Raw genomic sequence first — 18,674 nt, 5'->3', positions numbered from 1 at the left:
TATATATATATATATATATACTTTTGACTGTATATATATATACAGTCAAAAGTCGTTAATTCGGACACCCATAATCCGGAACTCAAAGCTAAAATCTTTCTGCGCATGCGCCGCGTTGACGCATGCGCATAGGCATTTTACGCATGCGCGCAAGACATTCACGATTGCGCATATGCGTTTGCGCAAGCGCAGAATACGTTTTCGTGTGCGCGTTTAATGTATAACGGACGGTATAAGCTCTAATTATCTATTTCAGTTAATGTTGATGATTGCGTTGTTCCTTAATCTTCGAATTGGATCCGGCTTATTATTTTTTGCAGACTGTAAGAGCAATTTTGTAAAAGTAAGCTTGAAATTTCGATTATGTCAAATAGAATTTCCGATGCTGGAGCTCCCAAAGGATCTAGAAAACGAAAGTATGTTTCGATGTCCATAAAAAAAAAAAAAAAAAAAAAAAAAAAGAACCTACAAAAAATGAATAAAGCCATATCCTTTGTTTATCTAACCGTTCGGAAATCTGTTTATCAATTTCATGCTGTTCTGCGCGGGGGGGGGGGGGGGGGTCGCAATGAACTGGAAGTTCTGTCAGCACTATCGTTATCTTCAGGGCAGATGTTTTTATTTTATTCAGCTTATAATTCCTTACTAAATGTAGTATTTAATCTCGATGTACTCCGTCTTTGATATGATTTAAATCAAATTCCTCGTCATTATAAATATCACGAATACAAATCAAATAGTTTTCTGGTTGCAATTTTTTAATTTCGGCTATGCGTAAGGTATGCTTTACGCGTGCGCGCATTGAAAGAAATGTTTAATAAAGTAAACAAATAAATATTAAGCTTCTTTTTTTTTTGTAAATTTTGCTTTCATCACCGCATGTTTATCAACGGATGACAACTTGAGTGATGACTCATGCAGCGACGCCAAATAACAGAGTATTATCCGATTACAGATTTAAGTTTAATGCGCTAAAATGTTGACAAAGGGAGATTTAGCAGAAATTTCTTTCCTTATGCTAAAAATAGATTTTGTTAATGATACTCATAGGACAAACCATTATATTCAGTGCTATTTGAATTAAGAATAACTGATTTGTTATTCACATAAAGCCAGAACCAGTGCCAGAGCTCGCATGGCTGCACCAGGCGGCAGAATTTAGGGAAGTTAAACAGCAGTTTTTCATTGCGATGACAATGCCCAATCATCAATCAATTAACAGAGGGCGAAATTTGTAGTATGGTTCTAAATCCAGAAAATACAGCTACCGATAGTGAAGAAAGTAACAGAGAGGTTACTGAACGAGAAAAAATTTCGATTGACAAGTTATTCGGAATTCTCGACACAGCAATTACAGGACTTGAACAATGGAACTCAATAACTGAACAAGAAATTATATGTCTATAGTATTAGTCTAAAGTATTAGCAGAGAAAACAAATCAAACAACTCACATTGAAAGAAATGTTTAATAAAGTAAACATATAAATATTAAGCTCTTTTCCTTTGTAAATTTTGATACCCTTTAAATAATAAATGCTTCATTATTTCATAAATCACGATTTCATATTTTCAATTTTATAATTTCTACGTGCCATCTTAGTAGATTTAAAATGATCTAATATCCGGAAAAATCTCAAATCTGGGATCGCCGAAGTCCCGACCAACGACTTCATATAACAGTATACTATCTCCGTTAGTCCTGACGAGTCCAGACCTCGGACTTTGTACTGTATATATATAATACGGAATGTATATTTTCAGTTAAACTTCTACCCAATAACTTTAGTAATTCATGAAAGTTAATTTTGCGTCTAGTTAATTCAGGAAAATTAGTTTCAATTAGTTGTTTTCAGCTTTAAAAATATTAAAAAATTTTTAATTAATTAGTTATTTTCAACTAATAATTGTATTGCCATTAGCAAAAATAATGCATTACTATCAACAGCAGAGGATTAAACCAAATACTTAATTGTCTATTGGAGTTTCAAAACGTATTTCCGAACTTCACTTTTTCTCGGCTAGCGTTACCGAATTTGCCCTTGGCGACCTAAAATCGAAATGGAGCCAACAGATTTCCCGCGAAATCGATAACAGACCCTCTGTAGAAATAAACTCATAATCCCGATATCCCATACATATAGTATGGGAAAGAGAATAAACTCCGTAGAAAGTGATAAAAAATTAATTTATGGCTTAATTGAAACAAACACAGAAATTAAGCTAAGTAAAACCGTGTAAAAACAAATTGAAATGATGAAACGAAACTTAATTTTCATGTGAATTTTCAGTGCTGACTCTCCCATTCTAGAAATTTCAATTTGTTTCAGACAAAGACCACATTTAAGGATTGCCATCCATCAATATCCAGTTTTTGTAATCAGCTTGATGAAGCCACAGTTTATTGAAAATGCACTTTCCAGGCATCTCGTTCCTATTGGCGTCGGAAAGGTTATGGCCTTCCAGGTTGGGATTGCTCTAATTTTGACAAATATTTTCAGAATCCCCCCCTTTTTTTTCTCGAGCACCTTCATCATCACTTTTGCCTCTTAAGAACTTCCGGCTTCACGCTTTCGTCACAATCTGCCTATATTTATGGATAACACCTGTTTCGAAAGATTGGGTGAATAGCCAATCAGACACCGATACTTTCGTTCGGGTAGCTAATTGGTTTTTTTTTTTTTTATCATTTGCAACGCAAATCCGCCAACAGATTGGTTAAGAGCCGTGTAATTTTAATTCCATATTCATGAGAAATCGTAATTCGCACTTAGAATGGCAATCATTAGAAATGATAAGAAATGTCAAATGAGCAAAATTAAGGACCGTTTATTCATTTTGGCCAAAATTAAGGACTTTTGAGGACCAAAAATCATTTTTGAAAAAATTAAGGACTTTTAAGGACCGTACGAACCCTGAGAGTTTCTTAAACTGTGGGTTCTGACCCCCAAGGGGGTTGCCAAAAATTTTATGTTTTGATATTTCTTTAACTTATTATAATAATTTTACAATTACCAAATATTTTCCCATAATGTATCTGAAAATAGATAGAGATAAGACAATCTTATAGACAATAAATAAAAATTGTTAGTCTCACTTTGGAATCTTTGACACAAGTTGGAGCCTTTTCTATAGAGGTTGCAAAGGTATTTTGTGGTACATATTGCCAGAAAAGACCAGTTTCATCAGCGTTGTAAATTTGTTCTGGAGATAACTTTTATCTATTAATGAGTTCAATGAATTCATCTGCAAATAGTTCAGCAGCTTCAGTAACGGCTGAAGCTTTTTTACCTGAAATTCTTCATTGCCTTATACCACTGCAATTTTTAAATGTGATTAACCAACCCGTCAAATATTTGCACTCAGTTTTAAAGTTAATTTCTTAGTGAAATATTTTAGCTTGCCTATTAGCATGTGATCCGTCAATGGAACACTCTCACTACGATGCTGTCTGATCCATTCAATTATCATTCTGTCTTGATCTTCACTTTTATGATAATTCAATTAATGAGTAATTTTTCTCGGTCTCAAAGGTGTCGGAATCCTCAAAAAATTTTAAAAAATCCTTTTTCTGTTTTCTTATGTCATATATAGTTTACTTTTAATGCGATATTTTTCACATAATTTTGACACGGATATACCTTTATCCATTTTTTGCAGCAATTCCACTTTTTTGTTTGATGGACGTCGAAACATGCTTTTGCTTTAGATCCTGTTGTAGGTCCAGTATTAGAAACTCTTGTCGACATAATTGAAAGTTGCAACTTTAATTTTCATCAAACTGCTGTAATAAAAACAGCCTGCAAAAAATAATTAAGCTAGATCAAATCAGGAAGCTAAGAAACAGCACAATCTGCTATATTGTCTGGAATTCCTTGGAATCAGTAACGTATACTTTTAGCCTAACTTAATAGCATCCGCTATACATGATTAGTTATGTGTCATAAAACTGGCAATGAAAGACAAGTTCTTCCGCTAAATTTTGTCTTGCTTCTATTGCACACCGAGACAGTTAAGCCTGATTGTTTAATTATTTTTATTATACTTACGTCTAATTCTTGCACATGGTTAAGGGATATCTGAATCCTGAATAAATAAATTCTCACAAAAATTTAAGGCTTATCTATGGCTGGCGCTAGATATCTTATCGACTGATGAGTCTCTGCAGATTCTGAATTCTGCTACCAAGAGCTTCCCTTTAAGTCCTAAATTTTTGCCACCCCTAAATTTTGGATCCCAGTGCTTTCCCTAAATTCTAAAAATAATTTCATCCTTTAATTTTGTTGCTTGGTGGTTCTCTAAATTCCAAAAATCTTGTCTTCCCTAAATTCTGCCGCCCAGTGCGGCCATATGAGCTCTGTGCCGGTTCTGGTTTTATGTGAAAAACAAACCAGTTATTCTTAATTCAAATACCACTAAATGTAATCTTTTAGCCTATGAGTATTATTAACAAAATCTATTTTTAGCATATGGAATGAAATTTTTATTAAATTTTTCCTTGTCAATATTTATAAGCAAATTTAAATCTGTAATCGTTATTAAGCGTAATAATGTCAACATAAAATGTTACAGAACTCTTTGTACTAATAATAAAAAAAAATGTTTGGGCATCACTGCGTGAGTCATTACTCAAGTTGTCATGTATTGATAAACATGCAGTGATGAAAGCAAAATATAAATAATGATTTGCCAGGTTTGCATAATGGATATAAAACGTTAGTAGGTGTAAAATCAACCATGTTTCTATCTAGAATGTTTCGGTTTGAGATGTATGCTAAGCAGACATGCAGCTATATAACCAAATTATTCATCACACAAATTTTTGCTAAATTATTGTTTCTACAATAATAAGGTATTTATTTAGTTGCGAAGGGATAATAAGAATCGGGACTCCCCAAAAGTTTTTTTTTTTTTCTCTGGGGGGGGGGGGGGAATCAAATGTGCATGCATAAAGCATTAAAAAAAAAGTTGTTGGAGGTTTTGAGGTCTGGATTTTAGATTATTCCAGATATTGGATGTTTGGATCTCAGACTTTGTACTGTATATATAAATGAAAAATTACAACAAATGAAATTTACTATTGAAATTAAAAATGATGACTTAAAATTATTTTTTCCACCCACTTTTATTAAATAAGCACATCCTAAGATACACATGGTAAAATTTAATTAGTGATCAAAAAGAGAATTTTGGTAAGAAATAACGTTCAAACACTTTAAAACATAATAAAATAATCAATAATGAACATTATAATGTGACTTGATATTATACATGCACCTGCTAAACAACTAAATTAAACAACTTTAAAACATACCAGAATGTGATACGGGAGAGGTAGGCTGTGTATTTTCATGATGCTGAGTTTTCACATCTAAAAGATCAGGCTTTGCATCTTGCAAAATACGTTGCTCTAGTCCACGAAGATTTTTCATTATTATATTTTTCCCACTTGTTAATTTGTTAGCAAGACTGCAAAATAAATAAGTAAAAAGATATTTTCTTGCAATAATAATATATACTACAATACCTACAAACCAGAGTACAAAAACAAAATAAAAAATCTTGAATGTTTCCAGCATTTGGTCCTTAATCACTATATTATAATTTCACAGAACAGGAATGTTTTACTGCTGAATAAAAAACTTACATACATAATAACTTATTATACATAAACTGTGCATAAAATAAGAAAAAAGGGAATTTGCCTTAAACATAATCCATACTTTTATACTATCTGCAGCATGGCTAAATAAATACATTCATTTTTATTAAATCAAAAGAAGTGCATTTTTTAACAAAATACCTATTTAAATACTTTAGATTACAGTTCAACGCTTAGAAGAGGTTAGAACAAAAATTTTTAAAAACTATTTAAAACATATAAAAACTACATGATTAAAAAGAAGATGCAATCTGATATTGGTAGGCAGATTTCAGTTTTACATGTGAAACAATTTTACTTTGCTGCTCAAATGGGATAACGGTTTGATACTCTGACTGCCATATTGAAAAGCCGGGGTTTGAATCTTGGAGAAGGCATGCATCTTTGTAAATGTATAGTGTCTTCATGACGTGGAGGCACTCAAAATAGGCAGTGAGCTTAAAGTACTCTCGAGAGATTGCGGTATTGGAAGAGGGGAGGGAGATCCTTGGACCTGTCCCCCCAGGGTGTTCTCCTTCAAAATTAGGAGTAGAACTGAGCAAAGTCATACTATCACCTGTATGGTGCGCAAAGCTCTTGCCAATAACAGGGGCAATCTTGCCTCCTTGCCATAATGAATTTCATGGGCTTGTTCTGATATCAGACAAGCAAGATTAGTCACAATAACAACACAATTATTTTGAGTTAACTATTTACATCAGGCCTGCTAGTTTAAGAATTATTCCCCAGAAATTTAAGAAATAGAATACAAAATCTTACATCTAAAATAAGCTGTTCAAATGGCAAAGCAAATGGTGGAAAAACCTCTGCCATAATATTATTTCATTATAAATTAATACTGAATAAGTATTAAAAAAAGAAAATGTAGTTGTTCATTTCTTTTGTCTGATTGTGTGCGCATGAAGCCTGCAAAAATATTTTCTTCAATGGCAATATGTTTTATTTTGTCAGGACATGCCAGGATTTTTTGAAAATAATGAACATCTCTTTGAGGTGTTTAGCAAACATTCAATATACCATTTTAGCCTAAATTTAAGACTATGTGTTTTTCCCTAATATGCCCTTCTTAAAACAATAAACAATAGCCATTTTCTAGATATAGACTATATGCAGAAATATGTTAATACAATTTATTCATTTCTTAATTTTCATGTGTCACACTTTTACACAGAAAACATATATCTAATTTGACCTTAAAGTACAATATTTATCTGCTATTACCACTTCAAAACATTTGTAATGAATTAATATCTGTACCTTGTTCTCTCAAAATACAAATAGCTTTTTATCATACTTCAATATTACACATCTATACATTTTCATCTTATGTCTTTCTACATGTAGCATCTGGAAGCATGAATCAAGGATTTGTACTTGAGACATACAACGGAATTTCTGAGAATGCTGTAAAATATATATGTATCCTTGAAAGACGAGCCACAAATAACAATATTTGTAGAAATGAATATATTTTGCAGCAAAGCATGCAAAGTTATCTGCTTCAAAAGGGATGTCCTGTGGAATCTCTTACCTTGGGGAGGAAAAATCATTGACACAACATTTGGCAATAAATCAAGTATACACTGATACATAAAAAAATTGGAATCATAAATTTTAACAATCTGTCATCAACTAAGAGCAGAAGCAGCCACTAAAAAGTAAAAAAAGCATTCAACTATGTATTATAGAATGCAATGATACACGCAACATCTGGACCATAGCCAATGGTGAAAAATTTCCTGTATCTGATGCTATTTGGCAAAGTACTGAACATAGAGATCATACAGTCTTAAAGATGCAGCCATTTTGAAAAGTGCAAGCTGGTAATCTGGTGTTATACAGAAGATCATCACAAATCATAAACCTCATTTTGAAAACCAAAGGAAATAGAGGAAATGATACTCTCAAAGACTTTTGTTTCATATAATCAAAGAAGCCAACATATTTTACCCAGGCATAAGCTACATAATCCATCAAGACTCTTATAGTTAAGTGAATGAATATAATGGCTTTAATTTGAGAAATACTAATCACCTACTATCTCAAAAATAGATATCATCTTCATTTTATGCTGCTGCTAATGATTATTTCCTGCAGGGGTATGCTAAATGATAATGACACAAGTCCAAAGTAAAAAAAAAGGGGGGGGGGAGAAATCTGAAAGCCTTCAGGTTTTATATCATACCCAAAGAAACGTGTTTTTCATTAACACACACAAACACATTTCAAGATCATATGAGCTAACACCCTTTTGGACAAAAATATTTAAAAATAGCATATCTTTCCCAGCCCCTTTGGACAAAAAATATTTAAGAATAGCATATCTCTCCAACAGAAAGTCTCATGTGCTGCAGATAAAAATGCTTTATTCCATACAGTGTCGCCACTGCTTGCTTTGAAAACACTGAGTTTTTAAATAAAAATTTTTTTATGTTTTCAAAGTATGAAATAGATAATAAATTCAAAATTTGGGTTTCAAGGTGTCCATATTCGGGTGTAGTTCTGAGCTATTCAAAATTTGATGGCTCTAGGTAAAGTTTTTTTTTCTTTCAAAGTATGAGAAATACACATACATTCATGCACATTCTTCATTATTTAATTTCTTTAAATATAATATAGGGGGATAATATTTGGCGGCAAAAATTAAAAAAGTGATTCAATGCTTTTAGCGATTAAATGCAAAATGCTGTTTCAAGAATAATAGCCATTCTGAGAACATAAAGCGATCACATTTTCATTGAGACAAAGCGAGACAAATGGAATGAAATGAAAATTGTAATTTAGTTATGATAGCAGACCAATAATTCAAAAAAAATATATTTAACTGTATACGCTCATATACTTGTCTAGAAATATATAAACATATATTTACTGTTAACTATTGGTAGCTATAAAAATATTTGTAAAAAACTATAATTTGAGTACTGTTTAATTAATTAAAAATTTTACTTAAAAAAATATGATTTTCTTTCACAGTTAACTTTTTATCTGAGTGAATACATTGCAACAGATTCGAATCACTTATTGAAATGACGTGAAATTTCTCGCATGAATTGGCCAAATTATATTTTACCCTTAATACAGATTTTAAAGTTTTAATGTTCAACTGCGTTTTTTTGAATTGTCCATATTTTATTGATACTAGAAAAAACACGTTCTGTTGCTGCATTTGTTCCTGAAAGGGAGAGCGCGGGTTCTAAAATTTTTCAAAATATTTTTATAAGGAATATTATTCTGTTTAAAATGAAGGAATAACTCCGTCCATTTTTTATCTGTTTTCACATTTGCAGACAACCAACATTTAATTTTTTTCTTCAGTAACATATCTTTTTACCAATGATACCTCATCAAAAAGATCATTTTCGCAAATATTATTTTTCGGAAAATGGTTACTACTATATTAAAAAGATTTTTTCACATATTCCCATAAAATCTCCTTTTTTAATGTCACCCAATTCTTTTATATTCAGTTTCTACGCTTTCACAAAAATCCTTTAAACTTTCAACATGCACAGTATATATATATAAAAATACAAATAAATTTTTGCAATATTTTCAAGATCCACTGGAAGTAATTCAGATGCTGTCTGAATAGTACTGTGTAGAATGTGCACTGGACAAGCTACTCTAATAATTTTTTGGTTCAAATGTTCATTAAGTTTCGTAAAAACATTATTGATGCCTCTTCTAGCTTTTTTTACCAAAATTTGCATTAGTGTTATCCTCACAATAGGAAATAATTTTATTGTTCAAATTATTATCTTTTAAAATAGTACTTATTGAATCAAAAATTATTTCTGAAGTTTCACCCGGCAATGAAATAAAATCTAATATTCTAATTTTAATTCCTGTTTCTGGATCAAAAAGTCTAACAATTGTAGGAAATAATTTAAAATCTTTGTGGTTGGTTCCATCATAATAAATGGATATTGCATTTAATCTAATTCTTTCTGCAATTGTAGAAATGAATATAGTAAAAAAACATTACAAATAATTGCTTCGGTTTTTGTTCTTGCACATGCAAATTTTTTGTCGTACAATGTTTTGATCATTTACGACGTACAGTCAATTGATCTGAAACTTTGATTGTGGTTTATGGTGTGGAAATCAAATAGCCCTTCAGCTAATCCTCCGTTAACAATACATATTCCTTGACGAGACGTAACGACAATGATTGAACACCACCGAGTAAATCTAACTCGTTACATCGCCTAATTTAGTGTACTCCGCATGCATTTTATGTGTTTTTTTATTTATGTATTTTTTATTTCTTTATATTTACTATAATAAATAATAGGTAATATACTTTTACAGTACATTTAAAATAAGAAATGCAGATGTTTTCTAAAAAAGTGGAACATTTTTAAAAATCGGCGGGACAATACTCGAAAAAGCGGGACTGTCCCGTCAAAATCAGAACATGTGGTCACTTTAGACTAACATCCTTTTGTGTTAAAAATATAAATTTTTCAAAAAAATGTAGCCAGAAGTAAAGAAAATATCAGGAAACGTATGAAACAGCCTTTGATGCTCAGCTGAAATTTCATTGTTAAGTTTATAATACATTGAGGGTTATATCAAAAACTACCTATAAAATTATTTATTTATGTGCTACATTACTTTAAATTTGGCTACACAAGGAAGCTATAGTTGCAAAAATAATGATTTTATCATTATACTGAAAGTTTTACACTATTCCTAGAGTAAGAGTCTGAGTTAATAACACTTTGCACTTAAAATGATACATTCTCCTGCATCAAAAGAAAAATAATAAAATGGTAACATAGGAAAATGATAAATTATTGTTAACAAGGTTAACAAGGTGGCATTTTTAATGTATATTTCAAATTGTATTATCATTGATTAATAATACAAAAAAATTTTCATACTTTTAAGGCACCAAGATTTAATTAAAGAACTACCATCTGAGAACTTATTTCATGTTTATGATTATAAATAAAGCTATCATACGCAGCCCTGAAAAGAGATGGTGAGCTTCTCTCTCTATATATATATAAATAATAATTTATTATAATAAAATTACTCTTATTTAAGAAAAATATATAAAACTGAGCATATAAGAACTTTTAATCCCAGAAAATGTTGCATCAAGAATTTTGATGTAATAAAAATAAACAGAAAGCTTTCAGATTTTACATTACGCCCAAAGAGGCTTTTTTTTTTATGTTTTGTAGGTTATTCTTATTTATTAAATATCACATTTTTTACACTTAAACCATAAAATTCAATTCAACAGCAATATCACAAAATAATTTTAAAATGAGCATATCTTTAAAACTTCCGTTCAGTCGGTCTAAAACAGACTCGTGCACTGGAGATAATTCCCTCCCCCAACACACAATACAATATTGCCATTGCTCATTTTGAAATCATTGAGTTTGTTACAAAAAGTGTTACAAAATATGAAATCGATAACAAGACAAATTTTTAATTACAAATTAGGGCTTCCAGATGCCGATATTCGGTGAAAGACTACATTATTCAAAATTTGATGGCTCTGGGTACCGTTGTTTTATTACAATGTGAGAAACATACATACATTTATGCAGATTCTTCATTATTTAATTTCTTTTATTATATCTCAGGGTAATAATATTTGATGGTAACATTTGAAAACTGAAATGGGCATTTAAAGTTTTCCACGCAAAATGCCAAAACGAAATTAATAGCCCTTCTGGGCTAATAATTGCCAATGCACTTTCTTTTTACTTACACCCACATTTATTTGTTTAATTACACAAAATTTAAAAATCTCTTTATCTTTTCAGATCAATTTATAAATCAGTTTAACTAAAACAAAAGATTCAAACAATCTACACAAGAGCAGTGTTTAGAGAAAAAGTAAAATTACTCACTAACCTTTCTTTTATATTTTGGAAATCTGCATCAGTACCAAACAAAATGGACATATCAAGATTGGGCATCATCATCATCGAGCCATATAATGCCATGCCTGCATACCTATACTCATCATACAAGCTATCAGGACATTCATACTGAGGGGAAAAAACATCTTCATTAGTGTCCAATCCATTAACAGTATCAGTAGTGATTTTTGGTAAAGAATAACTTTCATCAGAGCTAGTAGAAACTTTACTTTGAAAAGAAACTCTTTTTTCTCCAGCATTTCCATGCTTGGACAGCTCTTGCAAATTAAGACTTATACTAGGAGTCATGCTTGACCCATTATTATTCAGTTCATCACCATTACTGTGATCTAAACAGCCATTTACAGGATCAGACTTAGGCTTACCATTGTTCAGCGCATTATTTGCATTGCTCAATAATGAACTTTTCCCATTTATATTAAAATCTTGAGCATTCTTCAATTCATTTTCATTTTGATTACTTTGTAGTTGATTCCAGGAATGCCAAGTTTCTTTACTATGAATATCTCGGCTGGAAGGACTACTCTGAGTTTCGTCACTCATTTCTGACACACGACCAGAAGTACCAGAATCTGTGCTATCAGGTGTTCTAATGACACTTGATGCTCGGACTTTGGCACTTGAATCTTTTACTGTAGCAGATGATCTTTGGCTTTTGGAACTGTAGGAAGCACGGTCACTAGATCTTGAAGGACTGGAATGAGGGGACCGACTGCCATGTCTAAAAACAGGAGAAGCTGATCGCCATCTACTGAGGCAGACAGTTGATTGTGCATCATCATCTGCATCTCTCATCAATTTGTTTATCACATATATGCCAGAATTAAGTCGTACTGGTTCAGACATTGCTGAACTTGAGCGACTGGACTGAGAAAGCTTATCCGGACTAAGACCGAGGTTATTTAACACAGAAGTAAGACCAGAAAATAAATAAGATTTTCCCATTTCAGAAGTTTTTTGGAGCATATCAATTATAAATGAAGCAGGAACATGAAGATTTAGTCTGGATGAACACAAAGATGCTTTCTTAAGTAAGAGTAATTGTGCCCCATGTATCGCAAGTCCTTGCTGATACAATCGACAAATTCCTTGTTCAACTGTTGTTAGTGTATATTTTCCAAATCTCCCATCCAAGAAATGTATATATATATCTCCTCGTTGGCATCTAGCATCTTTTATACCTATAAAAAGAAATTAATGAAACTGTAATAATTTTGCTATCATTTAAGCATGAATTATATAAAAATCCTTACTCTAAGGACAATAAAAATTGTCTAAATTATGAGCATAAATGTAAACCTATGCTTTATTTTAATGGTAATGGTGCCTGCGCTAATGCAGCAACTTCATATAGGATTTGTTAGGTTTTAAAGTTATAGAATTTAAAATATATTATAAAACTATGAGAAGCTCTTTTAGCAATACAATAACAACAATTGACAATTAATACTAAATGCATAAGAAACATAAGTACTCGTCATTACATGAGGATTCTGCTAGTGGCAAGAATCTGTAATTGAGAGTTGCAGAGCATTCCAATATCTTGCTCTGACGGAAACAGTCATTAGAATTAGTCATGTCCTTTTAATTGTTTGGTTGTACTTTACATCGTATGATTTGTTATAGTTGCATGCGGTATCAGAGGAGCTATAGAATTATTGGCCAGTCGGCCCTGTGACTTTGAGAGGCCTTTTAAGACACACACTAAAATCTTTTGACACAGGCAGTGAAATTATGACTTTTGTAATACTAAGTGGAGAAGTTACTGAACAAGTTATTGTTCCTGCAATGTTAGAGTATGCCATCTCACAACTTGTAACAGTTGAACGATTGTGACTGTGAGGGGACTGCACATATGAAGTTCTTGACTTCTAATTCATCACAATTTCGCTAGGACGGCAAAAGCTGTTCAAACACAAAATATGATAATTTTAGACATTAAAATTATTATACTCTCCCAGAAGTCATTTCAATTAACCTTAGATCCAACATAAGTAGTAGGCTAAATAAGTAGTGATTCCACATATATTGCTAGATTTTTCCCAATGCAGTACAATCTTAAATTTTGCTCATCAATAAAAAATTGTTTACAATAATCCTATTAAAAGAAATCCTGCATCATAGAGTCTTCAGCTAAAAATGAATGCATGAATAAATTAAAATTCATCATTTACGACAAAGAAATATTTTTTTTTCATAATGAAATATTAAAATAAATAAATAAATAAAATATTTGAAAAACATACAGGCAAATACAAGAAACAAAGGCACAATAATACTACAGAATTAACTGCAAACAATATTTTCATATATTGCCAACATAAACATAATTTTTTTTTGTTCATTTATACAGTGTGAAGTCTGAAATAAAGATATCCAATATGTGAACCTTCAGATTATCAGCAGAGTTTTCTTTAGAAATTTTTTGAAGAAAAAACAGAAAGAAATAGATTCCAAGAGTAACCATCTCAATTTAGCATATATTAATGCTTTATGCATGCACAGTACAAACTTTTTCATAAGCATGTATGTGTAGGGTCCTGATTCTTAATTTCATTTTGGTACTAAATAAAATACTTCCACGTTGAAGAAATACAATTATTTATTAGCTTAAAACTACTTGATCAATAATTTGGCTTCATACCCACATTTTTGGTTAGTATGCATGTCAAAAACATATTCTACCAAAGTTCATCACTGATTTTACATTTACTGAATAACTTATATCCCTGATGCCAAGCTTTCTGAATTATTTTTTGATTTCAACATTCTATGACTATCAGCTCATGGCAGCTTGAGAAATGTCTCACGCAACAATGTCTTAACTAATTTATTTACAAAATATTAATAACTGAATACCAACCTTTTATATTGACATTATGCTTGCCGAAGATTGCAGACTTCAGCCAACAGTGTTGTGAAGTATTGAGAGTGTTACAAAGAGAAATGTACAAACAATAGATTTTGTAAATGATATTCATAGACCAAAAGATTAGATTTAGTGCTGTTTGAATTAAGAATAAATAATTTGTTATTCAGATAAGCCTTAAATACATGCAGGTATTTACTTATTTAGGACTCAGATAAGGACCTAACTATATTTGGGAAACAGATGTGAGTACAATAAATAACTAAACTAGTACAATTCAGATGTTTGCAGCATGTGACAGATGCAAGACAAAATTTAGAGGAATAACATGCCTTTAGTTGCTAGTCTCATGATACCTCATCAACAGTGTATAGTGGACATTAGTTAAGCCTTAGCCAAACAGCACACATTTTTAAATTGCACGCAAAAAATATGTGCAAATTATGAATGCCCTTAGCATAAAATACATACAACTTGTACATAAAAATATCACATGTCCGGAAAAAAATAGTAGATATTTACATACATTTTTACATTACAATATATGTAAGTTATACATAAAACAGGTATACTCATGTGCATGATAGAACTTTATTTGTAGCTTTTATGTATATGTAAATTTACATATATCTATCGGATTTACATATATTCATTGCATATATGCAAAATCTTCCCATTTTTCTACTTGGTATATTTTTAGAGAAAATTAGTGTAAATCTGAACAATTTCTTTTACTTATAGCAAACAAATATATTTTTCGTAGGCATTTACATTAATTTTCCCTATTTTTTTTACTTCTTATATAGGTATAATTTCTGAAAAAATCCAGATAAATCTCCTGCACTTTTTACTGTGTATTAATAGGCATTTGGGGCAAAAACATTATGTTAATCAACTATTTTCTTATTAAATCTACTACTCTGTTTATAGCACATTTTACATAAAATCTGTGCACATTTTCATGGTGTATATATATGTAAGAAAAATAAAGAATATGTAAAAGATTAAATTAGCAATGTAAATTTTCTTTCTCAATTCTAAAAATAGTAACCTCTTAAAAACAGACACATTTTAAAACCTATCTGCCTTTAATTTTAGAAAGGTGTGAACTTAAATTTGCAGTGAAAGATGAAAGAAATTATTAGATTAGGCAGATAGCTAAAACTGTGTCAAAAGATAAACAGGGTCTGGATACATTTATACAACACACATTCATTTTAAACTATTTAAAATGCTTATAGTTTAATCACTAAGACTTAAAAAATTCATTATTTTATAAATTAAAATATTTAATTTTGTTTCCAGGCAGTGCAGAAAAGTAAAGAAAGCACATATAAATTTAATATACAGTGTGCAAACTTTAGTATTTATGTAAACAAGGATTGAATATAATTTCGTTGCAAAATTTTAAAATTTATTTATAAATAAATCCTTTAAAGGATCATTTTGTAAAGATTTGGATCTAGCAATTATTTTCAACTAAAATTTGATGCGAGGCCTTCCAGTTTGTTAAAATCAGGAATTGTAAGTGAAACATAATAACGGTGAAACCATAATTTCTGAAACTGTTACTCCTATTATATTTATGGTATTAAAATATAATTTATCAATATGGAAATTAGTATCATAAATATTTATGTGCGTTACATTTAATTATAAGTAATGATTATGTAAAAGTTTATTTTGTGATACTCTGTGATAAGGACCTTCCCTGAAGAATTATGATTATGTGAACTATCAAACAAAATGCTAAAAAATTCATTAGGACTCTAAAAATTAAAATTTATTTAAAAAAATGATATTTATAAATTATACTCCATGGGATCAAAATTTTATGATTTATGTCCCCCCCCCATTTGCAAGTAATTTAACGCTTTTTCTTTAAAAAGGCTTCTCTGTCGCTATGCCTTTTTCTTCTTGAAGGGGAGGGGGGAATATGTAAGAAAAATAAAGAATATGTAAAAGATTAAATTAGCAACGTAAATTTCCTTTATCAATTCTAAAAATAGTAACCTCTCTTTGCACAAATGTAAAAATACCATTTTAAACACATATGATTTTAATATACTGGCACTTTTAGCTACACAAGGGTAAAATGGAATATATATGTATTAGACATAGTTAAACGATTAAAAAAGACAAAAATTACCCGAAAAGTACTTAATACAGAAATTCCGAATAGCAAATTTATCTGACATGTAAATTAAACACAAAAAATTCTGAGTTGAGCAATCATACTCCTGACAAAAAAACTTAAAAAGATATGAAAGGAATTTTGTAAAAGTGATATATATTTTTATTTGTAGAAAATATTAATTTTCTTTTGAGGGAGTATTAAATCATGAATAGAGCAACAGTAATTTAGAAAAACCCAGGAAATAGTAAATTAACATTTTTTTGGGGGGAGGCAGAAGAGGAGAGAGTAAAATATTTGCTAAGAGAAAGTTTGAACAATATCATGTGAACTCACAAGACCTCCTTATTAGTGAATTATTGATAAGACAAACAGATTTTTTTTTTTGTTACAAGGAGATATAAATATACAGTTATTCTAAATAAAATTTAAAATAATGATACCTGACTTTCAAGCAATAAAAAAAATCTTCAATTGGAAAAAATAAAATAAATTATTCAAAATGATCAAAACATAAAAACATATAAAAGACAAACAAAACCTTTAAGATCTTCATTCCAAAGAACAACTTCTGCCTTTTTCAGATCAAATACAAAAGCACCTTGTTGACTCCAAGTAAAAATAAAAGGGCAATCTTCAGAGCTAAAACAGTTAAAATTAAATAAATACTTGAAAAAAAGTTTTTTAAATTTGCAATATGAACCAACTGCTTTTTACATACTCAATAACATAAATTGCTAAAAATTAAAATCACAGTAGGACATAATATTGTATTTATAATTAATATATATATTCTATCACACAAAAGTTTAAATTTATGTTTTTCACTATAAAGAAACTATGATTAATAATTGACAGATTATAAGACTTTTATTTTAAATTTTTTACTGAAAAGAGTCTAGATGAGTGGATTTCTTTCTTAGTTTTCTATTATGAATGAAATGTACTCAACACTTTATGAATATTTGGCAAACACTGATATATTTTAATAACACAGTACACTCCTCATTAATCAGCCTCTATGGAACCTGATCTTCTGGTGGATAAAAAAGTGACTAGTTAATCCCAAGATACAAATTAACATTTATAGATCATAAATCAATAAACAAAAGTATTGTGTGTATGTGTCTACCTATTTATCTACCATATCTATATTATGAAAAATCATATTGTAGTGATATAGAAAGAATAAAATACAAAGACGAAAACAAAAAAAAACTTTAGAGACAAAATAACTATGCAAAGAACTGAAAAAAATGAGATACAATTTAAAAGATCAAAAGGAGATAAAAGAAAAGAAATGGAGCTTTTACACATCTTGTGATATTTTCATTAGAGAATGGATGTCTTGAGAATTTCAATGGAATATGAAATTTAAAATTAAGACTAGATTTTAAAAATTATAATTTTTCCTATTTACCACTAAACTGACTGCAGCTTTCAGTGCATTGTTTAGTTTCCTGTTTTAAAAAACTTATCTTCAATTTCCAATTAATAAATGTTTATTAATCATTTATGGACTTAAAAAAACAGCAATTACAATTTAATGCAAAGTCATGTTTCTTTTTCATAGAAACAATACACAGCAAATGGATTATATTATTTGGTACTTTGGTATTATCACAACCATCTTGGCACAATTTGGCAATTTTCTGAAGAAAAGAATAGTAGTTTCAAAGTGAAGAAAGTTATTTATTTCATATCATGCCTGTTATTATGTAAATATTTTAATTTTAGTTCAGTATTTATCCCAGAAACAGTTTATAAAACTACTTACAAATGGTATCTTACTAATCTAATTTTCACCCAGCTGCCAAAATATTTCTAGTATTTTCTGCTTTTTGAAATTACTGAAAGGCAGTATGAGGTTTGACTAACGGTTACAGCTAAAATAGTGATAAATTACATTTATTCAATTACACTACCTATTATAGTAATACAAAAAATGGACCAAAATGTCACCAAGTTTGGTGCACTTTCTTGCACAATTTGAAGACAGAATCCTTGCTAGCTTGGAGATACCTCTCTAAATTACAGAGATACCAGTTTATTCAATGTTAAACAGACTTGCCCTTGTATTCTTACTTTTACGGCATAGCTTC

The 18,674-nt window shown here is 30.3% G+C and overlaps 1 protein-coding gene across 4 annotated transcripts in view; it reads right to left on the bottom strand.

The window, feature by feature from the left end:
- The window catches only part of p (WD40 repeat domain-containing protein pink), a 142,450-nt gene that overhangs the window by 67,925 nt on the left and 55,851 nt on the right, over window positions 1–18,674 (bottom strand). For all 4 annotated transcript variants that reach the window (XR_015041206.1, XM_085816995.1, XM_035374000.2 and 1 more), the window contains 3 exons: window positions 17,114–17,214; window positions 11,541–12,750; window positions 5,313–5,467 (listed from right to left, as the gene is read on the bottom strand). Coding sequence is in view for 3 of the 4 variants with exons in the window: in XM_085816995.1 (XP_085673121.1) it covers window positions 5,313–5,467; window positions 11,541–12,750; window positions 17,114–17,214 (1,466 nt within the window). In the remaining variant the exon portion in view is untranslated. The remainder of the gene's footprint in view (window positions 1–5,312; window positions 5,468–11,540; window positions 12,751–17,113; window positions 17,215–18,674) is intronic.

The sequence above is a fragment of the Stegodyphus dumicola genome, chromosome 5 (genome assembly GCF_044657685.1).
Source record: "Stegodyphus dumicola isolate Sdum_Otavi_A_Nest chromosome 5, ASM4465768v1".
Taxonomy (NCBI): domain Eukaryota; kingdom Metazoa; phylum Arthropoda; class Arachnida; order Araneae; family Eresidae; genus Stegodyphus; species Stegodyphus dumicola.
Note: the sequence above shows the minus strand (reverse complement) of the source record. Positions and strands in the feature narration are given on the sequence as shown.